The sequence below is a fragment of the Hermetia illucens genome, chromosome 3 (assembly GCF_905115235.1).
Source record: "Hermetia illucens chromosome 3, iHerIll2.2.curated.20191125, whole genome shotgun sequence".
In the NCBI taxonomy this organism is placed as follows: domain Eukaryota; kingdom Metazoa; phylum Arthropoda; class Insecta; order Diptera; family Stratiomyidae; genus Hermetia; species Hermetia illucens.
In genome coordinates this window covers 39,664,679-39,692,069 of record NC_051851.1, presented here as the reverse complement: position 1 = coordinate 39,692,069, position 27,391 = coordinate 39,664,679, and the positions used below count along the sequence as shown (strand labels likewise).

Sequence of the window (27,391 nt, the reverse complement as noted above, 5' to 3'; positions counted from 1 at the left end):
AGTGTTAAGTGGGAAATTTTGGTTCATTTTCAATTTTATTGATGATTGATGGTTGTAAATAAAGTAGGTCAAGGAGCGAATCAGACAGCAATCTGCATCTTTAGCAATTAGAAACAGAAAGTAGAATTTCTATTTCAAATGTAGATAATGGTGTTCAAGGCGAATCAATGATGTTCATCAGAAATTCAACAGATTCTTATCGGAGTGAGGCTCCTCAAAACATCTTAAAACATTAACTGAAAATGTTCTCGGAATTCTTAGTTGAAAATTGTAATGAATGTCGAATAAAAACTGCATGAGTTCAACTTACAGTCGCCAAGAGAAAATGCAGGAGTGTGGGACGAAATCTCTTGATTATGAGATGAACAATTTATCAAAGGTATAGTTTGGTTATTTTCAACCTCCTCCATACATGATTCTAAGCCCAGCTGAGGATTCGACCAAGTTTATTGTTCGGTGAAAAGGTAAACAGATTCATCAGCGTAGTTGAGGTGTTTGAAGCAAGATGATATGGTCCACCTAACATTTCCAAGTCCTCCAGCCAATGCGGCATAAAGTACATCATCAATAATGAGGGGAAAAGGTTTCGCTGACGAAATGTAACACTGGTGAACCCCGCTTTGGACATCAACTTCTCTGAGTTTTTAGCTCCATGCAGTACATGACATCTTATATCATCGTATGTCCCTCTGATATTAGCTCCTTCAGCATGTGGCATTCCAGATACACTCCCTGTTGGCACTGTCGAACCCCATCTCGTAATCGATGAAGAGGGAGTAGAGTGGTGATCTAGACTCCACACAGTGTTAAAACATGATTTAAAAGGAGTAATTGCGGCGGTGCAAGAAGACGCAGGGCGTAGACCATACTGTTTCTAGTCAATTGGGGTGTTCTTTGATCCGCTTTAAGATTCACAGGACTTTCCACGCTGGTACGCATGTTGGTTTTCATTAAGTAGGTGCGACTTAAGTGCCTTCTCACGAATGTGACGCTCAACCAGCCTTTTCAGACATTTCAGCGAAAATAATGTTAAGCTAGTTTGTCGGAAGTTCTTCGAATTTGAATAGTTATCGTTCCCAGCTTTAGGTATGAAGACTGCCTTAACCTTCTACCAAAAGGGACGTAGCCGAGAGGAAGACATTTTCGCAAAATGTTTCTTAGAAGTTGCCCTACACCCTTCTTTAGCATCGCTGGATAGATGCCATCCATGCCAGGTGCTTTAAAATGTTCAAAGGAAGGTACGGCAGCTCTCATCTTTTCATAGGTAAAAACCGCTCTCGCAGTGTTCCAGTTCCCCTTGCAGCGCTTGCGTGCTGAAGGGGTTCCAAGAGCCAGCAACTCTCCCCCTACCACTTCTTCTACTCGTTCTCCTTGATGGCGTACTTCCAGGAGGACCTGTATTGATTCCAGTCTGGTGCTCGTGAAATTACCATAAGTTAAGGTTTGGCCGACTCATCCTTTTTAACGACTCTACATAGCATTCAAGTCTCTCTTTCGCCTTCCAGTTGCTTACAGTACGCTCTAAAGAAGTCTCGTTTCGAGCATCTAGCGAGCCTCTTATATTTGCGCTGTGAGTTCCGGGAGTTTAACCAGTCTTCGTTGTAATTGCTTTTGCAAGCACGGTTCAGAAATCGCCTGGTTGATTTCCTAAATTTTTGCAGTTCCCGGTTCCAACAAGCAACCGTTTTACCACGTAGTGACCTTACATCCATAATGCGGGTTGTAGCGCGTTTTATCGATAAAAACATGGTCAATTTGATTGAATGTGCGACCATCTGACGATGCCCATGTGAATGTCGCGATGTGGGAAACAGGTAGAGGTTGAAGTCACGTTTTTACTACTAACGGAGAGAAGATGAGTCACTGGCTCGGGTAATCAAAGAAATTTGGCATCTTGAGGGGGTGGTTTTAATCCCTAAAATATTGTCAGCTACATGTGTCGTATCTAAATCTCCCACGGCTTCCCTTGATGTCCCGGAATTCTCATCCAGTATGAATATTATCGTTTTGGAGAAGGATCCCGGCAGCATGGTTCCACCAGCTCGAGGCAAAGTTTGGTTTAGCCAGCTTCACAACGGCACGCAGTTTAGCTACGCACTCGTCGGGCTGGATGAGGAGACAAGTAAGCTTGTTTCCGACGTGCTCGAGGATTGCTCCTACAAGAGGCTGATGGGATACCTCATCTAGCGGCTGCCAGGGAGTGATAGGGTTAAGCGAAATCACCAACAAGCCAGCCACTGCCCAAGATGAAGCTGTTGAGTAGTGATGTCAAAGTCGACATCGAGTTTGGTTCTGCACCCACAAAGACAGGGATGTTCACATGCCATGCTACCATCTTTAGATTCAGGATTGCTTGACACGTGGGACTCGTGGTTCGCGAGTGATCGTCAACCTAAGTGGTCCACCTGCAAAAGATGGTGGGCGTGCTAACAATTGGCAGAGGCAACCTGTGGCTCTCCAGTGATCCTGTACTCGACATTATGTCGAACCTCAATACCCCCGGAATTTTATTTCTGCTCAAGGACGCAGTGCATAAGCTGAAGCCTCCACCACTCGCCAACCATGTGAAAAACGTTGCCGAAGTGTTTAGAGATCTCGACTCCTGCACACATTTAATTATAACAGATAACTTCCGGAGAGAGCTGCAATCACTTTAAGAGAGTTCCTTCAGTCTTGACGTCACAGATTTGCTCAAGGAAATCTCTCCAGCCTGGCTAAAGCCTTTTTTCAGGAAGAAATTGCAACCAGGGAGTCCGTTTTGACTGGCGGAAGCCGAGCTTTACCGAAACCCGTTTGGTTTAATTTGAGGGTGGAGTGCTTTGGCGAAGTGACCAAGTAACCTTTGGAGTTTGCGTTTGAAAACCTTTGAAAGGACCTTGAATAATACGCCCCTATAACACCCACACTATAATTCATCACTTTTTTTGTGTAGTGATCAGATAATACTCTTTCGGCAATCATCGGGTGGCTTGTCATTTTCCCATATTTTTTAAATGATTTGGTGGAGGAAATTCCAGAACATATGTCCATGCTTTATCATTTCAGACGTTTGTTCCCGACGGTTCTTGGGCGAAAGTCACACAGGGTTGACTCAAATTTTCCTAGATTGATGATTTTTTTTTTTTTTTTTGGTAGTAGGTTAGGTGAATGCGTTTACGGACAGAGTGTTTGAATCCCGCAACAGCACGCTGTCGAACTACCAACCAAACACCTCTTTGTCATCAGAGAACTAGCCTGGAACCGTTTGACACATTCCATTCTCCCGGCTTTGGGAGCCTTCAACTCAGGGAATTCCTTTCACCAACGGGAGGGGAGGTGAGGAAGGGAGTTGTTAGTTCAGGGAACTCCTTACCGCCCGATCGCTCCGCCAGTTGAGTTCAATCTTCTTCGCAATAAGAGGAGCCCGAACATAATGCGCAATACCATTCTAGCTGCCAGCGCTCTTCAGCATCTCTCTGACAATGTTGTCTGGAGAGAGCTCCCCTGTGTCTGCATAAAGCTGCTGACGAAAGCTCCTTCTCCTTCTGGTCAAGATGACTACTTCGGTTTTTTCCAGCACAAGGCTGAAACTATGAATAGTCATCCATCCGCTTACTCTTATGCTAAGTCTGCTTTGCTCCTGTTCAACAGTGCATCCGACAACATGTGCCGCAACGTCGTCTACATAACCGTCCAGGGCCGACTCTTCGGGGACATCGAGTCGTATCGTAGGAAGTGTTCCAGGGGTCCAGCCCTAGGATGGATCTCTGTGCCACTCCCGACATTATTTGTATCCTCCGTTGGCCCTCTAGAGTCTCGTAGAGCAGATAATCCCTCAATATCCGCAAGATATAGCTTGGCACGTGAAATGAGTTTTCTAGTGTGCATATCTGTCCATCCAATTGAAGGCATTTCTGACATCAAGCGTTATGAAGAGCACTATCCGTCGAGATCGGCGGCTGTGTGCCTCGGCTCGATGAACCGCATCTATGACCTCCATAACAGCATCCACTGTAGATCTCCCTGTTCTGAACCCGAACTGTCTTGCTGATAAGTCCCCGGCAGCGCGGATCGCTTCAGCGAGTCTACTCCTGATGAGCGTGTTGAGCACTTTTCCGGCCGTGTCAAGCATACACAGCGGTGGGTACGCAGACGGGAGCTCCAGGTCTCCTTTACCCTTATTGATCAACGCGAGTCTAGCCACTTTCCAGCGACAAGGAAAAATGCCCTCCTTCCGGGTGACAAACTTATAGCCAAGGCCCCGCGGGTCCTCATTCACCCCCTTAACAAGGTTCTGCCAGCCACGAGCTTTGCTTTTATTTATAGCGCTGCGGAGTCTCCTTTTTGCTGATCTATACCGGGCCTTTATGGCACATACCTCCTCGTTGGCGTGCAAACGTTGTGCCAAACGGCGGAGCTTATGACACTGCCGTCCACCAGTATCTAGAAGGCTTGTCGCGCCTTCGGGGCATGGAAGCCCCACATGCAGGTTCATCACTGAATTTACGACGGTGTCAGCTGCGACACTACCACCCCCCGGATTGCCCTCCAGCGCGCCTGCTCCAAGAGTTTCGACGAATTTCCCGATGTTCACCCTCGCGACATTCCACAGGCAGGGGGAGCGTCGTGTTGGTGCTCGCCGGCAAGTAGCGTCAACCACTTCGAACGCGATGTACTGGTGATCACTTGCCGAGAAGTCTTCTAGGATTCGCCACCCGTCCACCGATGGTGCCAGAGATTCCGACGCAAAAGTGATGTCAGGAATGCTTCCTTCACAGCCTGGGGGCCGAAACGTTGGTGTGGATCCGGTGTTTAAAACTACGAGCCCGGTTCTCGGCGCCATTTTCAGAATGCCCCATTCAAGAGCCTTGGCATTATCTCGTTCGGCGTCAGGTAAACGCGCGTTATCCCTAAACACCGGATCCAGACAAACCCGTTCCCCCGGCCTTCAGCAAGAACACGAAATCGAACGTCGTCCCGAACCCAGACGGCAGCGGTGCTGGGTAAGCCGAGAAGCCATAAGGACGGGTCCTTGTTTCGGTATTGCTCGCTAATCAGGACTAGATCAGCATTTACTTCCGCAGCGAACTGTGCTAGCAACTGGTGAGCGGTTGCACTCCGGTGCATGTTAATTCGTAAAATACGGATCATGCCGTTCGTACTCTAGCCCTCTGGAATTCCGCCCTGAAGATTGGGCACCGTCCCGAGCCCGGAGTGTGTGCGACGCTCTCACCAGACGCGCCACGATCCCTGCAGAGAACGCAACTCTCGCTTTTATTGCAGGTCTTCGCTTGATGATCCACTCGGCCGCATCTCCGGCATGCTGTTCTCCTGTTCTGACACCTGTAGCACTTGGTGGGGACTATCCGCATTCGCACCCTGCATACTACCCATCCGATTTTGATTCTCCTGCTGCTAAGGAATTTCCTCGCATATTGCTCGGGGACTTCCACCATGGCGAGCTTTTGGCCTCGAGCATGTACAGAGGCGATACCTACCTGGGCATTGGTTAGCTCTAGACATTCAAGCTTTAGCGCCTCCTCTACTTCGATCTTTTCTGTGAGGCAGTCAAGATCCCAGATTTCTAGAGAGCACATGGACTCTAGCCTGGAAACAAGAGCCTTCTCCCCTAGTAGCCCCCTGATCGTTTCGCAGAAGTTGTTAGTCGTCTTTGGGACCAGTTCGACGAGAACTGCGCCAATCCTCGTTTTCCGTATGGAAGACACCTCTGCTCCGTTGTCTTCGGGTTTCATCTCGTAGCGGATTTCACCATGGACTGAAGGTTGATGATGATGTGATATCATTTTTCGACATTTCCGGAGTAGTTTCATATATCTGCTGTTGTCTCACTTGGCGCTGGATTTAGTAACCGCTGGAAGAATTTTATCCATTTTTGATTGATTTAGCCATTCGACTGATTGATTACGCTTTTGTCTTCGTCCTTGCAGTTATTTGTTTGCATGCTTTAGACCTCCTCATTTTCCTGCGCAGTATTTCCGATAGTCTCCCTCAGCTCTGATGATTTTGCCCTTCATTCATGGTAAGTCCTTTGTAGCATCCAAACAATCAGGAGTGAATGGAATAAGCGTTTATTAAACTAAATACACACATTTACATATTGCACAAAAGTATTGTATACATCAAGTGAAATTAAATTACTAATTCATATTTGGCGTGTTTTTAATACTTAACCTCTTCAGTTGATGTGGTATGCATCCATGCATGGACAATTTGGCAGAGTGCAACGCGGCGCTAAATTTGGTAAGTGTCCCATTGTCACTGGAATCGACATTGGTAGCAGCCATTTAGGGTAGGCAATTAACGGCGCGTAGTGCTGTTGGCTTGCTGGTTGCTGTGATTGCATGGCACTCATCATCTGAAAGGAATTTGATGCGTGAATGTAGATGGAAATGAAATACTTCCAAAGTTGATAATTATATTCAATTTAGCAGTTAATTGCGTCAATAAAGCAGAATATTCTCTGTAGATTCAAAGAGATTGAAAGACAAAGCTGAGAACTAAACCACTAGTAATGATTTCCACCAGGGAAATTTTGTATAAGAGTTGTAACTATGCTAGAGAGGTTATCGCATACTCACACCAAACCAAATGCCCATTCGATAGTACAGAGTTTCTCAACGTATACATACATTGTTCCCCATGACGTGAACTGCCTCTTCTAAAGAACTTTGCTATTTGTGTAAAACAATCGTCATTCTATTATATTTTCTGTTTTACCGTCTATGTATCAGGTTTTTCGTTTGTTTTCCTATCACGTTCAATTGGTAAGGTAATGTGTGGAGCTATTGACACAATCAGATGAAAAATTTACTCTAAACACCGAGTCGAAACAGTGATTCGATTGTGTCACACTAAGAAAGTTCAGCAGATTGGCAACTTGCAATTACTCATAAAAATATAAAACTGTCACAATTATTTTCGCGTATGAATTGTCAAGGAGGACGGTGAAATATTGTTTCGCGCCTTGCTGCACAAATAACTCAACAAAAACCCCGCTGAAAGCTTTTTTCGCTATTCCAAAAAGAGATATTCGGAGAAGTGGAGCGCCATCGGTTGCTTTGCGGTCATTTTTTTGGTCACAAAACAAAACCTTATTAAAATCGGCTCAATGTCTGTCTGTCTGTCTGTCCCTCTGTTTTTTTTTGAGGAGGTGGAAATGTTCAAAAGACACTGATCTGGATACACCAGCGTGTGGGATTTTTACCCACTAAAACCACCCCCCGACTCCTTACCCCGCGGAACCACCATAAGGTATTACATCACGAGGCGGAGTCAGCTCACTCTAGCTTAGTTATCTTTCTTCTATATGCGGTGCACGTGACCGCGCTTTTCTCCTCTCCTCTGCCTTTGGTAGTTTTTGGATAGATGCGATCGTGCAGTTGACCGCATTCCAATTCACTTGTTGTGCTACCATTTTCGCCACTAGATTTTCTGGTATCCGCACCTCTCCCAGAGTCTCTTCTAGATTCCTCCTTTCTTCCGCAAATCTCGGACAGTAGAAGAATACATGCTCTGGGTCCTCTAGGACTCCATCGAAATTTGGACAATCGAGTGAGGTCTGCAATTTAAACCTGTGAGAAACTGGGTGAGATTATAATTAATCGAGCGCTCCCACCGCTTTTGCCATCTATTTATGGATCTCCCCCTCTCAGCCTTCTTCATCTGCGATGGGGGAGAAATTGGTTCTGCATTGTATATGTTCGCCATCTCATCTGCCAAAATTTCAATCGACATCATTCCAGAGATGATGAATGCTGCATCATCTGAGACAGTCCTGGAGGTAGAGCATACCCTCAGGGCTGTCCTCCTGTAGGCTGCACTCAGTTTGTTAGTGTTAACTGGCATCCGCAACGCTTCCCTCCAAACTGGGGTCGCATAGAGCATGATTGAGGTCACCACCCTGGATATAAGCAACCTAGAGGTATGCCGTGGCCCTCGCACGTTCGCCATCATTCTTGCCGGGGCCATACTTGCAGTTGATGATTTGTCGCAAACATACTGCACCGGTTGCTTATAGCTGAGCTTCCTGTCTATCACCACCCCCAAGTATTTGATGGTCGGCTTGGAAGTGATGATATGATTTCCGATTCTAATACAGGCGTAATTTCTCTTCCGGCGCTTAGCGATAAGGACAGCTTCTGTTTTTTCCTCCGCAAGTGTCAGACCAGAGCTGTCTATCCAACTTTTAACAGCACTGATTGTCATGCTTGAGTATAACTCAGCATCTTCGAGATGCATTGCGACAACAACCAGCGCTATGTCGTTAGCGTAACCCACCAATGTAGCTTCTCTGGGAAGGGGAAGGTTAAGTACATCTTTGTACATGATGTTCCACAGTAGTGGGCCCAATATGGAGACCTGCGGGGCACCCACGGAAACAACGTATTCCTGGGGTCCGTAATCTGTGTCATACCAGAGCCTCCTTTCAGTTAAATAACTATCGACGATAGCAGCGAGATAAGCGGGAAAACCAACATTCGCTAGGGATTTGCGTATTAGATTCAAATTAGCTGAATTGAATGCATTTTTCACATCCAGGGTTACAACCACCCAATATTTACTGGTACTACCCTTTCCGTGAATTGCATCTTCGGCCGAGCCAGTAACCAATTTGATGGCATCAATGGTTAATCTTCCCCACAGCGTCTAAAAGACATATGGGTCTGTATGAGGATGGTTCACCTGGAGGTTTACCAGGCTTAGGCAAAAATATCAACTTCTGCCGTTTCCATGCCGCTGGAAATATCCCCTCGGACATGCACGCTTGGAACAACTCAGCGAAAAAGTCCGGTCTGAATTTCATGGCAAGCTTAAGGGCCTTATTCAGTATTCCGTCCAGGCCTGGAGCTTTATTGTCTCTTATTCTACCGGAGCTCTCTGGCGACTTTGGAATTACCGTCACATTCTTCCTAGGGAAATAATCCCTGGATGATTTTCAGCAAGAGGATAGGACACGTGATTTGCAAAGATGAACGGGATCTTCTGAGCAGAGGTTCCTTAAAGCATTTCCTCTTGCGTCGCTGGATGGCTAGCTTGAGGGTTTTGTGGGCTGCCTTATAGGCGCGCTCTTTTTGCCCCTGATCGACTCTACCTATCGCTCTCTGAGCCGCTCTTCTGGCTCGGTGGCAGGCTGATCAAAGGCCAGTCAGTTCATTATTCCACCAGTAGTTTGGTCTTCTACTGGAGAATGAGCACCTCCTAGGAATGGGCGCGTCACATGCTTTCGCGATGCATTGGGCCACATGGATGACTCTTTCCGTAGAGGCGCCTGCTTTATAAAGTTGATCTAACCACACCTCTATGAAGGCCTGCTCATCCAACATTTTTGCAGACTATTCTGAAATCTCTCTCGGTTTCGGGCATGATGGGTCTTTGCCCTGTGGCTGGATACATATTTCAAAGAAAATTGCCTGGTGGTCGCTGTGGGTGTAGTGTTCGCTGACGCTCCAGGACATATCACGCGCCAGCGCAGGGCTGAAAAAGGTCAGGTCTGCAACCGGACCTGACCCCCCTTTCTGGAAAGTGTTCACAGCACCTTTGTTACCTAAAACTATATCCATCTGCGCAAAAGCTGCTCCCTGACGTTTGATTCTCTGCTACCCTACTCAAGGGCTCAAGCGTTGAAATCACCAGCAATCACCTTTGGACTTCGTCTCCTTGCGTCGAGAACAAGATTATCAAGCATTTCCTCGAATTCAGACAGTCTCAGACTTGGTGGCGCGTAGCAGCTGTATACATATACACCACTTATTTTTGCCCACACAAAGCCACTGGCTGCCTGACTTGCAGTACATTGTATGACCTGTCGACTGCAAGCCCATATCGCCGCTCCACTAGTGGAATCTGTGACCCATATTCCACCGTGACGGTTTCTATACGGTTCACTTATGATGGCAATTTCCATCTCAGATTCGAACGTGGCCTGCTCAAGTATATCCATCAAGTAATTTTCTCATTGCAGTGAGCGCCTTCCTAAATTCCGGACATTTACTACTTCCGCCAAGAACTTCTGCGTATTGTATTGTACAACAGACTCCTCGGTAAGTTCTTCCAACTTGAATTGGTCACTACATCGAGATTGTATGTAGATCTCATGTTTTTGGGCACGTACTGCGGCATTCTCGCCAAGTTAGTTTTCCACTTCAGTGCGAAAGACATCAGTTTTGCCTACCACTGGATCTTTTCAGCTCGAACATGAGATCCCCTTTCAGGGTTCTTCGGATTCTGTTCACATTTCCGCTCAGATCTTTTAGGTCGGAATCAGCTTTGACCTTTCTGAGTATCCCCGCGTAGGACAAATTTCCCTTACTGGAGGTAACAATTGCATCTGGACGAGTTCGCACTTTTGCTTTTCTTTTTCGCTTTTTTACTGGTAACTTCGTTCGTCTTGGGATTCGCAACGCTGGTCGACTTCCCTACATTCGCTGTATGCTTCCCTCCTTCTGAACTATTGGTGCTGGTTTTCAGAATGTCTTGTTCGCCTTTTTTTCTCTTAGGCGCCTGCCGATTATTTAGAGAATCCCCCTCCTTTTCACGTACTCGTTTATTTCGCCGTGATTCGATGGTAGTACGGTTAGGCGTCACTTGGGTCGCTTGTGATACCGTTGGCACAGCGGGTTTCGGCGTATCCTTATTATCTTTTTCCTCCATCTGCGATCTATTATGGACGACTAATAGCCCACACCATATTCTTTATGGCTTGGTGCACGTTGTGCTTGTCCTTGATAAACTCGGACAACTCAACTATTTTTGCCCCAAGCCCTAGCCCCAAGGGTAATTCTTCCGGATCGGGACTCTGATCCTTATAAGCCTTGGCAAGATTACTCCTTTTATACGCTCCATCACTTTTGGCGTTTATTGACCTTGGCTGAACCCTATCCTTCATTGTCTTTGGCATTGGTGGAGATTTCAAAGTTGACGAGCTCCAAATCACTTGTAACATTATATGCCAAGGTGGCCAATTTTTCCGCCACCGACTTACTGTGATCGAGGGATTTCGACGACCGGGAGTCCGCTTGCTCACTCCCAAAAGCCGCCAGTACTGGGGTTCCGAGCCCCTGCACCGTAAGTTTCCTTCTTCTCTCATCTTCCATGGTGGTTTTATCTTCTGGGTATCCTTCCCATAGCCGCACCAGAGGTGAGCGTCTGTCTGTCACACGCACTTTTCTCGGAAACGGCTGTACGGATTGGCACGAAATTTGGTAAGAAGTTTGGAACTGTGAACACCCAGATATGCAGAGAGTGATATCCTTCTACGTTGAGATTTAGGGGTCCGCATATGTACATGCAAAAGGGGGGTTTAAATTTTTTTCACTGAATGTAGTCATATTGGGTATCAAATGAAAGGTCACGATTAGTACTTTTCGAAGCTGGTCTTAGCTTTGAGATTTGTTAGAAAGGCGGGGAGTGGGTGGGGTGGAAAATGATCATTTCTTTAGTAATTTCCTTCCCTACGACTACTATCAATACTTATATATCCATATTTCATGGTCGAGAAAGGTGTTCTCAGAACCCACTTTGACCATGATCATAATGTCACCTTTATGATACCCTTCGGGAACTGCATGCTTATAAAAACCATCCTTCTCTCTACATCGAAAATGCGAAAGCACAGTGCAATGAAAAGGAAGAAACTAGTCTTTGGAGTAACATCATCTCAACGCCGCTTGTACCCAGAGTATCCAGCCTTTATCTGGCCGAGAAATATAGAAACAAGACCTTAAGCGTACAAAATTGGACGTTGTCTCTTACTATTTACTACTTGTATGCCAATTCTTATTGATAAGAGGATAAAATAGGATTAACAGCTCCTCCCCGTGCAACAAGCCCACTGGCTTTGACGGAATATTACAAAATGTTTTGCAGAAAAAGTATGAAGTTGCCTTATTCAATGGATAGGATTTTTCCTTAGAACCAAGGTAATTGTAATTGTGGCAAAGTGAGTAGCCTAGATGTTTGCTATAAGCTACAAGTTTTACTTCTTTAGTTATCGATGAGTGTATCGGTGACGCCTAGATGGTTTCTTTCTGTAGGGCTCTCCATCCCATGCATTACCTACACGAAACCACCATCAGGCGTAAGTGTTTGAAGATTATCGAACATGTGCAATGCTTTTCTTCCATCATACAAAGTCAAACAATGCGCCGCGAGACGAATCACCTGTATGTATGTAGTCTTCTTGTGCCAAATATACAGGGCATTCACTCAGAGGAGATCATATTTCTAAAATAGGCTCATCTTGTAGCATGCACTTTCGTAGCTGTGGAAAAGAGGAAGAAACCCCTGAATATTTCAGATACAATAGGCAGGGTAAGATGATCATAGGGACTCTTCAACATGTGACCGCTACCAATTATATTTGATGTACCGACGTAGACTTGGAGCCATCACATCATCTTATTCATGACGATTTGGTATGGACTGCGCTAATTGAACCTACATAGGCTTTCCATAGAGGTGCAACTTAAATCAATCTTGCGGGCTCCCTGAAAGCTTCCCCATATAAATAATTTATGAGAGAAATGAGTAACATAAAAGATCCCATCATTTTGTAATATCAAAATCTAACTCCAAAATCCAAACCCAACGAAGTAGCATCGTTGATAGGGAGAGCACTCTATGGATCCGAATTCATTAACAATTGAATCGTAAAGCAAGTCATATGGGAATTTCTATGATGATGTTAGTACGTTATTGTAATTTATCTAAATGGCAGCAATAAGAAACCATTTATTTGGCGATGTTCATCAATGGAAAAGTTTCCATTCAACTAATTCCCATATGGTCTGTATCCACAATACAAATATGACATATCCTGAACAATCTGACCGCAGAATTTGTTATCTTTTCAAAAGTATCTTATATCCGAGTTAATGGAAGATTAGGCCAATGTTTTTCTAGTGTCACTCGACTGATCAATGAACAGGAGAAACGAAAACTTTCTTTAATCTCCAGATGCGCATCTCTTTTGACTAGAAAGCAATTAGCCCATTAGCTACTCTGGAATCGAGTGTAGGAAAGATATGTTTTGCTATGTGAAATGTGTGAATGAATTGGACCTCCAAAGTGTCGAACTTAAGGTGGTGTTTTCCTTGGTTCACGGAATCACTTTCAGATTTTCAGACCGCGGACTATGTCTGTTATGAATATGCTTGCCCTAGGCTTTCATGGATATATTATAGAATATGATATTTTAGAAATTTAGATTTTTTAGATGGAGACTATCCTTAATCTACCACTTCAGACATTGTTTATTTACCTGCGCTGTGGGTGGTCGAAAAGCGCTGGGCTGGGGACCACATTGTTCAATGGCGCGTAGAAGGTCGAGATCGCACCGTTTCAGGACAAGTTCCAGGACAGATCTTTTCCGATGCGGAAACAATTGCGCCAACATGTCGATAGCCGTTTGTGATACAACCGCTGTCGATGACGATGAGGTAGATGGGCCTAAAAATAAAATTAGAATTTTCCCAATATTACCAATAATAACCCATCAGTGTACATATATTGGGTGCAGCGATTGACAGCTGAGATTCATATTTACTTGATTTGATTGATTCTTTATCAGATGATGCCGGCGAAGATGGGGGTGGTGTGTTGCATGGTTCTGTTACTGTCATCCCGAAAATCTTTCCAGGTGGAAGAGCTTCAAGTGATGCGCCGGTTTCTTTTGAGGCCAGTCGAAGAGCAATGGCATCCTCAACAGCTTGCTGTCTTTTCAGAGCAACCTGTAAGAAGATTACCGGAGTTTAGGAAAGATAATTTTGGTTTGGTTGGTTTCAACTTAAATTTGGGACAAATATTTTTTTATAACCATAAGAAATTCAAATAAAGCAAATATCTGATGATTTTGTTTGTAATTTTACGGCAATTTTTAAGGTTTTGTGTAAACACAAAACCTTATTAAAATCGCTTTACTGTCTGTCTGTCCGTCACACGCATTTTTCTCGGAGACGGTTATAGCGATTCACACCAAATTTGGTAGAAAGGTGGGAACTGTGAACGCTCACGCATACAGTGAGTTACATCCTTTTACGTTGAATTTAAGGGAGGGGGGGGGGGTGCCTGGATACTCTCACATAATATATGGATATATTACGTGTTACATACTAAGAAATACACAAAACCTTTCGTACCTGAAGCGTCCAGCTTTCGGTTTCCGGACTTCTCATTCAATTTCAGAAAGACACCGAAGTAATTTCATAGTTCTTTTTGAGTGAAATTTTGCGGAATTGTGACATTTTTACAGCTATCGAAATATTTGGATAGTGAGATGGAACACACAGAATCTACCCAAATTTTCTGCAGGCTAGCAAGTGTATAACAAGCGATGGTCACTAGAAATTTACACGCTGACAACAAAAAGTAAATTCCAAAATTAAAGGTCAGATCTAAGCACAGCCCTAAAAAAGTGACGGTCAATACCAATATTTAACCCGCTTCATTGGCTAGACCTGGGGGTTGAATTTAATATTTCTCAAAAACCGCATAGTTTGTACTGTTGACTTTGGAAGTTTCAATAAATATGTCGTTAAAGTTGATTATATGAATGTCCAAACAAAGGTACAGAAAAAGAATAATGGTTCGATCAAGGGCAAGCGAAACTACTAATAATTTTTTGATAGGAACGACCGTCGCATAGTGCCCCACGAGCACAAAATTCATTATTATCGTTATCATCATCAACAATGGCACAACGCTTGGTGCCCGGTCTAGAAATTTCTTAATTAAGGTAAAATAAGGAACTGCAAACACCTCGGTTTTTTGCGAGGTCTAACAATTCGATATCCTTTGCAGCTGGCGTTCTGGCTTAAACCATTGATTGCTCCATGAGGTGGAGTTCATCACGGTTGTTGACATGTCAGATATTTTCCCCATTGACTTGCCAGGCAGGATCATTCTCACCCATATGGATTAGTTGATATATTGAGCAGAACTCATAAATTTCTTCGTATAGAAACGTCCATCCTCCTGTTGGGGCCAAAGATTCTTCCCGAATACAGCTAAGGGTTCACAGTCTTTCTTGTTAGAAGCCTGTCTCCTAGGAATACAGGAGAACTGAAAGGGTCATTGTTTTGTATAGTAGGGACTTTGACTCTATGGTGAGAAGTTCGAGCGGGACAGTTTTCATAGGCTAAAGTAAGCTCTATTCGCTGCCAACAACCACGTGCAGATTTCAACGCTTTCAAAGTTGCTGTCTCCTACTTTTATTGTTTTCAGTCGCTCAATGCTATTTGATGTTGTTGTTATTCTTATTTTTATTGCTGACAATCCAAACACGTACTTTCCCTTGCATAGGTTAGAAATTCAGTGAGCCTGAAGAGAATAATACCTCTGGCATTCACCTAAACTTCGGGGATAACTTTTCTGAAGGATACATGATAAAACACTCCCGCGTATGATGCCAGGTCAGACAAAGGTAGCAAGGTTATTACCTGTGTCTAACCTGGCACATTAGTCCAGGTGCGCCTAGTCAGTCTTATTAATTTTGTTGGGATTCCAAATTCTCTTATGACCCTGTACAGTTTTATCCTAGCTGTGCTATCATAGACGTCCTTGAAGTAGAAATATGGTACAACTGATAGACATAGTCGAATAGTTTTTCTATCGATTGCCGCAGGGAGAACATTTTATTTGTTAGTGATTTGCTTGAAGTGAAGTCTCTTTGTTATAATTCGATGAATTTCTGGGCGTGTTAGCAAGATAACGGAGAATATCTTAGAGATGATTCTCAGCAACAAAATTTGTATGTAAATAATTACAAGATTTTTCTTTTTGGCTAATGTTTATTTTAGACTCCAAATAGCTGAGTGGTTAGAGTACAAGACTGCCGTACGGAAGGGCACGGTTCTCATCTGACCGGTGCCAGTGGGATTTATATGGTGATTTGATGTCGGATACCAGTCGATTCAGCTGTGTCTTTGGGAGCCCAGGCACTCAATACAGCGTCACCATTCCTATCTCTGAGGATTTCTATGACACCACTTCATCTTCTTTTTCTTCAGCCTTTGTCCCTTTCACAAGCGGGGTTGGCTCGTCATGATCGGTTTCGCCATTTGGCTCTATCGAATGCCTGATCTGGATGCAATCTCGAGGCTTTTAAATCCCCATCCAGCGTATCAAGCCACCGTTATTTCGGCCTGTCTTTTGGTCGTTTACCATCGACTTCGATGTGACTAATCTTGGCAAGTGAATTCTCGTTAGCACGAATTGCGTGGCCATACCATCGAAGACACCTCTCTCTCAATTTTTCCACGATCGGTGCATTGCATTCATTGATATATCGATCACAAAAAACACAAGTTGTGGAACGCCACTTCATCCAGGTTGGGTTAATGCTTGAAACAATTTCATAACGCAGTTCTCCATTGGCTGATAGCGTTGACCCGAGCTATTTAAATCGCTTAGTTCTGGGCAGATCACTACCGCTGACAGTGATTGTGCCTGTATCATGGGGATCGGTCGTCAAAAATTCAGTTTTGTTCAGCCGGATTCAATCTGAGACATCATTTTTGCTATCAGATGCTAGGAAAACATCATCTGCATAAAGCAGTGTACAGGGCGCTGAGTGTTGGATATCGCGTGTTGTGTGACGGTGTCCATAACAAGAACAAAGAGGAGTGGTGAGAGAGCGCTTCCTTGATGAACACCAACAGAGATACGAAGCGGTTTTGATACATCCGCCATACTTCGAACTTTACTTTTCGGACCGTGGTAGAGCAATTGAACCCAGCGCACGAGTTCTTCTGGTACTAAGTGTTGTCGTAAAGTATACCAGATGAGTTCTTGTGGGACACGGTCAAACGCTTTCTCTAGATCCAGAAATGCGATGCTTCTCACGGTGTTTCTCCATGAGTAATTGCGCAGCGTGTATTGCGTCAGTGGATCAGCAGTTCTTGACAAATCCAGCTTGATTCACGGGTTTTTCAATGATTTCGCGAATACGGTTGTCAACAATGCGTTCAAAAATCTTCATAGTATGGGAAAGTAACCGGATTGGACGGTAATTTGAACATTCTACTGGACTACCTTTCTTTTTCCATATTGGAACTCTGGTACTTTCTTGCCAGTCAGATGGTGTTCTTCCTTCCTGAATAACCCGATTAAAGAATTCACTGACCCACAGTATTGGGTCCCAACTCTTCGCTTTCCAGAGCTCAGATGCGATGTTGTCAGCTCCTGTGGCTTTCCTCGATTTCATTTGTTTTATTGCCTCCTCGACTTCAGTTGCGCTGACAGTTAAGTCCTTGAGGGTTTAACGTGAGCACCTGTCTTGCGACTTAATCCCATGGTCTTCTTAAGACACTGATTGATTTTGTGACTACAATCAGAGCCCCGCTGAGACAAGCAGCAACGGTACCAGTCTATACCAAGTGCATGGCCTAACATTAATACTGGTGGATGCAAGACGTACCTAAGTCTCTACCGAACTATGGAGTACGGCACCCGTGCTGAAACGCAACACCACGTCGAGGCCCGAAGCTCTCTTCTCGCTTGAGCATAACCACAACTACCATGAAACTCCTACTAGGGCGTCAACCGCTGTACTCACATACAACGGGAGTTCACCCGAAGTATGAGAGTCCAGGGGCTATTCCGGTTTCCATGGTACCAGTATACCCCTGGTAAGGTTTCGTGACTAATTTGCCACTTCAGATGAGTCCCCGTGCAGACTCGGGTCTGATCACCCTAATTAGGCCTTTGGATCATTCGCCTACTGCATCACGGCCGGCAAACCAAAGTGAGTACAGCGTCTCAGGGTGCCACCACTATGGAGGTTCTCCTCGACCACTTGGTTTTGGTTTGGCCGACAGGGTTGTCGCCCCGTCTTCCTCACCGCCACCTCTGAGCACCAGTTGCGCTGACAGGTGGAACTGCTCCAAATGTCGGCAATGATTGTGGAAGTGGAGGATTAGCAAATTCTTCAGTCGAAATCTGCTCGAAGTATTCTCGCCATCTATTCGTTGTGTTGCGTTCTTGTCATTAACGCAACAGAATTGTTCGATATCCTGTGTTCGTTCTTTACGACGTTTAGCAAGTCGATACAAATTTCTCTTGCCATCCCGAGTGTCCAGTTTATCGTAAAGATTTTTGTAATAGTTCGTTCGGGTGACAGCGAGTGCTTTCTTCGCTTCCGGTTGGCATTCTTATAAATTTGCCAATCGGCCAGGGTTTTATCGGCAAGAAATTTGTGGTAGAGGCGTTTCTTTTCACAGACCTCCATTTCAACATCATCATTCCAAAGCTAAATATCTCGGTTGATGTACCGCTTACCCGGCTTGGTAACCCCGAGGGTTGCAGAGGCCGCTTTGTGGATCGTGTCTTTCATTTGGTTCCACGATTCTTCCACATTCGTAATGGTCGGTAATCGTGTGAGTGAGATCGTTTCTTTTTTCTTCTCACCAAATCGCCACCATTTAATGCGCGGCGGGCCAGTGCGTTCCTCACGCTGCTTTATCGGTGGCTTGATTCGCAGGACAACAATCGATGGCCGATGTTGAGGAGCGATGGTCTCATAGGGAATGGCTTTGCAATCAGTGACAGTAGTAAAATGTCCGTGTCATATGAGAATATAGTCGATTTGCGTTTTACTATTCCCACTATAAAATGTAGGAAGATGAGACAATCGTTTGATGAACCATGTATTCATAAGTACAAGGTCATGGGTGTCCGCAAAATCGATTATACGCTCGCCACCTTCATTGCGCGCTCCGAATCCCTTTCCCCCATGGCACCTGTTACCGTCTGCCTTTTCACCCACATGACCATTAAGGTCGCCGGCAATGATTATGTAATCGTCAGCAGGCACGTGACAAGTCTTTTCATCCAGAAGTTGCCAGAAGGCATCTTTCTCGGCATCAGGTCGACCTGTCTGTGGTGCATACGCGGTGAAGAAGTGAATAGTGCGATCAGATGATATAATGGTGAGATTCATCAGGCGATCATCAAATCGTTCGACTTCTTTAATGGTATCACGGAAACCCTCTGAGGTGGCAATGTCAACATCATATTGAGTGTGTGGGCTGCCAAAATAGAGAAGTTTATAGCCATTTTTACCACGTTCGGGTTCAATGTCGCAGCTTTTGGCATCAGACCATCGGGTTTCTTGCAGCGCGCAGATATCAATGCGCCTTTTCCGAAGGGCTCTTGCGAGTTCCTCGGTCTTTCCAGTTAGGGTACCAACATTTAACGAGCAGATACGTATTTGTTGTGTTCGCTTTGTTGGGACTAACTTGCTTACGTCCTGACGCAGTCCATGCGTCAAGAACCCTTGCCCATTTCTCGACAGGATAGGCGCCCGTCCTGCCGCGTCGACGGAGAATAGCTCTGGAATTTATCGAACACTCCCTTTCTTTGAAATGAAAACTAGGGAAGCAAGGTTTTCAACAGCAGGTTCAGATTCAGCCAGATTAAAACTCTTCTGGGATCAACCAAGGACCCAATCGCTCAAATGACCGCGATATACAAAATTTCCTGCGCATATTGCAGGATGTATATTGGACAAACCAAAAGGAACGTGGAAATACGTCTCGGAGAGCACATGAAGGAAGCAGAGTTGGTGGAAAAAAGGATGCGACAGTCTTCAGGTTGAAAGTGGCGGAACTTATCATCGTAAATAACCACATCGTTTGGAGGGAAAACGTAAGATTAGTGAAGCACGTAAGAGATGGGAGGAAGTTAGACGTGTTCGAAAATCTAGAAATTTGAGAACTCCGAAGGACACACTTCTCAACAGGGATTAAGGCAACGGAAGTTCCTACCCGTTGAAATTGATCAAGAGACGAACTCGTGAGGACAGTTATAATAGCCATTTCATCGGCGAGACAAGTAATTGGAGGGGAAGAGCAAATGAGGATTTCATTATCCAGGGTAGGGCTCAATGATGAACGATTCCATTTGCGAATAGTATAAGCGGCGGACAGAGCGTATATTTTTGAACTGTAAAATTATGTACATACATCCATTTTCATACTTAAAGAACTGATACCTTTCATTTCGCAAATATCCCCATTATATATATTTAACCAAGAATCTTCAAGTGTTCACTTTCAATCGGAGGATTGCCGATTCGGCTGTCCTGAAGTTTGAGCATTTTGCAAGAATCTATGGAGGAAAGTGCTACGAATTTTTCGAGAATTTAGTGTCGTATGGACTGTTCTGTAATGTTTTCCATAGTTAAACTACTAAAGCAAGAAACCTATAACTGTGTTACTCTATATTCATCAACAACTCAATTTACCCCTTGAGCTTCAATGCATTTTTGTGATAAACCTCAGGGAATTCGAATACTTTTGTTTGTCTATGAAATTAGATCCAATCCAAATTAAATTTGGTGAATCGGGTATATGGTATCTTCGACATCGATATTGTACACTATAGATACAAATACATTATCCACAAGAAAATCTCAAAATCCACATTATCATAATTCAATTGTCAAGATTTCAGTGGACTCCGAATATTGGAAACCTGAGAATGGACAAACACATTTCCTGCTCGAATGAATATTAGTGGGTTGTATCCTGAAAATGGAACTCCCCTTATTTATTCAGTGGTAACTTTGCTCGGATGATTAACACTTGCGTAAACAATGGATTCTGCTTTGATTTGATTAAGTCACAGACACTACAACACTGAACTATGAATCGTTTGTTAGAAAGTGCAATAAAGATAGGAATGATATATCCTGAAGATATTTTTCTTTTTGATTTAGATAAATGAAAGGTTGAATGAATGGGATAGACGCTACAATGTGTTCCGAATAAAAGTTCATACTTTTCGATTTCTTCGTGGAATGACAAGTAGGTATGAAGTTAGTATCGGCATTGGGGACACACACATGGCTATCTAGACTATCGAAATAGTGAGGAAGTTATTTCGGCATTTCATCAAGTGCAAGAGATTGCCTACTTGTATGTACAATATATGGTACCTAGATTGATAATTTTCCATGTCCTGGTTCCATACGATAGCACAGGGATGTGAAAACCAAAAGAATTTTTGGATGAAATAATGGCGGTAGATTTAGTGCTCCATATGCGCCAAGCAGCATCCAGCCACAAATAGTCCGAAGTTCAAAATGATCTATCAGATTGAAACCTCGGCTTCAAAAAAATTCGTCCGTTTTCACTATTTTTTTCATAGAATCTTGCAATCTTGATTCGATTCGCAAAAACGAGGTGATTGTGGAAACATATATTTGTCCGTTGCACTCTTTAAGTAAAAATTAATGACTTCATTTTGGAATTAAAAATCCTTAGATATTTACTTTCATTTCAGTTTGAGGTATTTTGGCTCCCATATTCGAAATGTGGCCCACGGAAGCGCCCTGTCTTCACCCAGCAACCGACAAGATTTTGTTTGTCGGGAAACCAGAAGCTGCACGCTAGCTCGTAATGTTTATGCATTTAGTTTGTCTCTAGTATGATCCTGGTATTATCTGGCATTATACTTTTATCGACTTCATTTAAGCAGATGGAGAGGAGAGTATTTTGAGGCCTAGATGCCATGGGCATGGACCACCATAATTTTCCCCTCATATTTTTGGGTTGAGTCGTTACTGAGAACGGGTCCTTGAAGTAATTGACCCCTTTCAAACCCTCACAGTCCTACCCTTTGCGACTAATATCGGCTCTGGAAAGTACTAATTGAGACTTTTCATTTGATACTTTACATGAATATATTCGGTAAAAAAAATTGATATCCCCTCTTTGCATGTAGGGGGACTCCCTATTACACTCAACGTAGAACAGTAATACTCACTGCATGCGAGCGGATTCACAGTTCCTACCTGTTCACCAAAATTTCGTGTCAATAGGAGTAGCCGTTTCTGAAAAAAAGCGCGTGTGACAGACCGACAAACGGACGGTTCTTATACATGTATGTCGAGCTCGAAAGAAACCCTGAAGCCTCATAAAAGACTGAAAGAGTCCAATGGGGAAGTGTGAAAACAAAAAAGTCGAAAATTTCCTCACAGTAAATAAGTAAGCTGTCTCACGAAAGAGTTTCAGCTTCTACAGCGAAAGACAGTAAGTATACTGAAGGTTCTACTTGAACTAAGGGGGAAACAAAAAAAGCTCCAAAAAGGAGGTCGACCCGATGCACTAATAAGAACCAAAAAAAGTGAACTTACATTTGCTGACATATCGCGTAAGGTCAAAACCGACACCTCGTTGGTAAGTCTTGGTGAAAGTGTAAACCGCAAAAGGCGAAAACAGAAGGGCGGCTTAATTCAAAGCAGCCGAAAACAAGTTACAAAAGCGGCAGAAAAAAATCGATTCTTCACTAGCCTAGGCGGCAGAAGTAAAATTAAGTATAAATTGCGTAATTCTTGAATGTAAGGACTTGGACGAGGTTACTAAAAAGGAGGAAATTTCCCGAGTTCTACGGTCCCAGCTGGGAATAGAATCAGTGCAGGAGACAGATATTCTACGGCTAAACAAGGCCTAGGGTATATGCTCGTAAACTGCGCCGATAAGTCTAACCCTTGAAACGGCGAAAAGAGCTATCACTGCTATTAAAGCCCGGATCGGTAGGGTTGTCTGCCGATCGCGAGAGCAGATTTCTCCGACAAATGCCTCAGGTGTTTAAAATTTGGGCATATGGCAAACAATTATACTAGTGTACATGACAGGTCCCAGTTGTGCCATTTTTTTTTTGTGGGAGTAGGGTACATGAATGCATTTACGGACAGAGCGTTGGATTCTCGCAACAGTACGCTGTCGGACTACCAACCTCCCTATCAACAGACAACTAAGTCTGGAACCCTTTGGCACATTACTTTGGGCTAGTTCTCCCGCTCTCCCGGCTTTGGAAGTCAGGGAATTCCTTTCACCAACGGGAGGGGAGAAAAGGAAGGGGTTGTTATTACAGGGAACCTCCGCCGGTTCAGTTCAATCTTCTTCGCAATAAGAACAGTCTGAACATAATGCGCAACACGACTTCAGCTGCCAGAGCTCCTCCGCACCTCCCTGACAACGTTGTCTGGAGAGAGCTCCCCCGCGTCTGCATAAAGGTGCTGACGAAAGCCGTCCTGCCTTTCACAAAAAAAAAGCACGCAATCAGAAGATCGCGCCTATCTGTCCAGCATCCACCGTGGATCTCCCTGTTCTGAATCCGAACTGCCTTGGGAATAAGTCTCCGGCAGCGTGGATTGCTTCAGCGAGTCTACTCTTGATGAGCTTTTCGAGCACTTTCCCGTCGTGTCAAGCATACAAAGCGGTCGATATGCAGACGACAGCTCCGAGTCTTCTTTTCCATTGCTGATCAGCGCGAGTGTCGCTACCTTCCAGCGACAAGGAAAAATGCCCTTCTTCAAGCAAGCGTTGAACGCCCCGAGCAGCTAATCTGGCCATTAGCGGAACACCAGTTTGTAAATTAGCGCAGAGATATCATTAGAACCAGGCGCCTTCTTGTTTTTCATGGTGAGAACTGCTTCTTCGAGCTCTCTCATTGTAAAAAGGCGGCAATAATCGACGCTTTTCGCGCTATTGAGATGTCTGGGGAATAATGCCCGTACAATGTGGTCCATCTGGTTGGTACTTATTGTAGTATGCAGGGCTTCCTTATAGCCTCGATTTTCCAAGTGACAAGCTTATAGACAAGTCCGCACGGGTTCTCGTTCACTTCGTTGACCAGGTCCTCGAGCTGCAGAGTCCCCTTTTTGCTGATCTATACTGTGCCTTTATGGTGCATGGCTTCGCGTTGGTGTGAAAACGTTGTGCAAAACGGCGAAGCTTATGACACTCCCTCCATAGGACGGCAATTTCTCCGGTTCACCACAACATAGAAGGCTTGTTACGGCTGGGGCCCCTCCAAGGTATGAAAGCCTCATACGCTGTCGTTATCAAGTTCATGACTGAGTCTACGACAGTGTCAGGTGCAACGCTAGCACCTTCGAAACGGCCTCCAGCGCGACTGCCTGTTCCAAGAGCTTAGACGAACTTCCTGATGTTCAGCCTCGCGCCATTTCACATGCAGGGGGAGCGCCGCGTGGTGCAGGCCAGAAAGTAGCATCAACCACTTTGAACGCGATGTACAGATGATCACTTGCCGAGCGGTCTTCCAGGACTCGCCACGCGCCCACCGATGTTGCCGGAGATTCTGACGTAAAAGTGATGTCAGGGATGCTTCCTTTGCAGCCTGGACGCCTAGTCGTGGCATAAATGCGGAAAAAAGAAAAAAATTTCGAAAACCCAGTTGTTGGTGCTAACATCACAGGCAGCAACACATATCCGATGTTTAGAAAGGCGATCAACACTATGCGCAAATGAGGTTCTTACAGCTAAACTGGCACCATTGCCAAGCAGCACAAGACCTGCTCTCCCAGACGGTGCTTTAAAACAAAATCGACGTCGCCATTATCTGCAAACAGTTAAAAAATTTACATCTTGAATCTTGGGTTACGGATAAGAGCGGAAAAGCGGCGATATGCGGAAATTGAACCACAGAAGGAACAGAGATGACTTTCAAGAGTGGCTTCACGAGAGCGAAAATTGGCGGTATACCCATCTATAATTACTATACGGCACCAAGCCTTACGAGCGAGGAGTTCCAATCAATGGTGGAGTGGCTAGCGGTGGATGCAAACGGTCATAATCCTAAGATTATAGCTGACGATTTCAATGCATGGGCTGAAAAAAGGGGCAGTCGAGAAACGAACTTGAAGCGTTTTCTCGCCTGAATCTTGTACTCGTAAACACTGGATGCGTCAACACTTTCCGAAGGACAGAAATGGGCTCGGTAATAGATATTTTAGCCAAGGACCTCCAGTCGTACGTCAGTATAGAGTATACACATAGTGAAAACCAGGCTATTGTTTTTGAATCCATGCAATGCACACGAATAAATTGTCCCCGGAAGGCAACTATAAAATAGGCAGCTAACAAACTTGACGAAAAAACTTTCAGTTTTGCAACAAAATAGAGCGATCACTTTACAGATTCAAAGTGACGGCGAGCATGTGACGTGTCCATGCCAATGTGTATAATATCCTAGAAATGAGTACCGAACTGTTGGTGAAACTCACAAAATGGACCTGGATACAAGCAGCTCCATGAACAATACAAAAAGGCGCGGAAACGATTCCATGTGGCCATAATAAAAAGTAAGAGTGAACACTATAAGTGACTATGTAAGGAAGGTAACATGAATCCCTGGGGTGGCGCCTACAAAACAATAATGCCGAAAGTCAAAGGACGACGCTCTCCAGTGATTACTTGCTCCGAAATTGCTGCATTAAATAGTGACGAATCTTTTTCCACAAAATATGGGTCTCACCTAGATAGCATCCTCAACAAAGCTCTTAAGGCAGCAGTTGAAATAGAGAAGGAGCATTACCTACATAATGGAAGAATCAGAAATTAATGCTTATTCCCAAGCGAAACGAACATTTAGCGAACCTTCGCCATACAGGACGATATGCCTTTTAAATAATACTGGAAAATTATTCGAACGGATATTTTCTGAAAATCAGTTCGGTTTTCGAAAACCAATGCTGTTAACCTGGTGACTAACATAGTTAAAGCCGCACTTCACGAGGATAAATGCTGAGTAATGACTACTATTTCTCCTATCTAGGGTCGAAAATCACAACCGATAACAGCTATGACGATGAAATCCGCGCACGGTTGTTGGCAGCCAACAGAGCCTATTTCAGCTTACAAAAACTGTTTCTATCGAAACGTCTCACCATAGGGTCAACACTTTTACTGTGCAAGACAATGATCTTGCCAGTCCTCATGTATTCCTCGGAGACCTGGGTTCTTAGCAAGAAAAATTGCGAACTCTTAGCCGCGTTCGAGACAAGAATCTTCCGAAGAATTTTTGAGGATGGACGATTCCGTACCCTACATAACGACGAAATCTATGAGCGATACCATCAAGTTGTGGATAAAATCCGGCTCAATAGGTTATGATGGGCGGGTCACTTAATCCGTATGGATGAGGATGATCCCACCCGGAAAGTCTATAAGGGCAATATCTATGGTAGGAAAAGAAGACGAGGCAGACACTACCTAAGATGGAGACAGATTTTAGGGATATCGAATTGGTGGACCTCGGCACAAAACCGGGATGTCTGGAGTTCTATATTAAGGCGTTGCGTTGTTGCGCCGTTGATGATGATGAACGACTACGGTTACGGTTACTACGGTTAAATTATTTGAATTAAATTAGGTGGGCCGAAGTATCTGGTGCGTATCGTTGCTGACTTCCTAACTGATAGCCTTTTCTGCTAAGAATCAGGGGAAAGGGTATTTCAAATGAAATGTAGAGTGTGCAGCAACCAATGCATATAACACCGGAGCACTGGTCGGGAGAATGCTACCAAATATAGGTGATCCGAGGCTGAACCGTCGATTTCTCATTTCATGGTCAGCTCGATCCTACTATAAGAAGTCCTGGTGGGGGCAAATGCACTAGAAAATAAAGCAAGTAGGAGAAAAATTGGAGTTGCGTATCGCATAAGTGCACTACGAACATGTTGCGCTTTCCGAGTAATATTTGACGAAGCAGCCTGCCTGATAGCAGGAATGATTTCGACTGATATTCTTGCGAGAGAAGGCCAAAATCTTTATTACTGCGCGTATTTCAGTGGAGAATCTCCTGCCCGTCGGGGGAAGTTCGCACGAAATGAAACTATCACAGAATGGCAGGAGAGGTGGCACGAGCCCGAAAAAAAGCAACTGGATCCACAGAATCTTAAAGGGTATTCGGAGGTGGATCGAGGGCCCCCCGGGGAAGTAGGTTTCGACCTAACACAACTAGTAAGCGGACAACCTCCATGTTCGAGCATACCTCGAACGATTTAGATATTACGATTCGCCATATTGCCGAAACTGCCCGAATATTACAGAGGATGCAGAACACGCCTTATTTCAATGCTCGAGGTTCGCAGTTCAAAGGGCTGCATTGAAAGCTACAACCGAGGAGAATCAGAGTTTTATATTTAAAATGGATCCAAGTGTTCAACTATAAGACAAGGAATTCGGATTACTTAGATAAATTAGAGTAATGATAATACGATATTATAAAAGGACTATTCTAATAAAACTTTAACTCTTACAGCAGAGGGTAAACAGGTCACAGTGAAAAATACGCCATTTTGAATTTACCTGAGCGGCCATTATCCTTTGACGCTCGTGAATGAGTTCGCATTTCGGGCATCGGCAATTTCGGTAAGCACAATGTTTTTTGTGACCTCGTAATCCAGATATAACACCGTGATTTCTGCAACGAGCACATTTAGGGATCCGTGGATTTAACATTTTTAAATTGGATGCATTTATCTTGCCCGACATTTTGGAAATTTCACTTTCACTTCGAACACAAATTCAGTTGTATTGATATTGACACTTAATAGTATTTTTTTATCTTTATAAATTTATCTCAC

General features: G+C 44.3%; 1 protein-coding gene across 1 annotated transcript; it reads right to left on the bottom strand.

The window, feature by feature from the left end:
• Positions 1–6,161: 6,161 nt before the first annotated feature.
• On the bottom strand, positions 6,162–27,305 carry LOC119650975 (doublesex- and mab-3-related transcription factor A2). The gene is made up of 4 exons (XM_038054238.1): positions 27,114–27,305; positions 13,502–13,727; positions 13,259–13,419; positions 6,162–6,355 (listed from the first exon to the last, which is right to left on the bottom strand). The coding sequence occupies exons 1-4, from the start codon at positions 27,297–27,299 to the stop codon at positions 6,176–6,178; spliced, it is 753 nt and encodes a 250-aa protein (XP_037910166.1). The 5' UTR covers positions 27,300–27,305; the 3' UTR covers positions 6,162–6,175.
• Between the last annotated feature and the right edge of the window lie 86 nt (positions 27,306–27,391).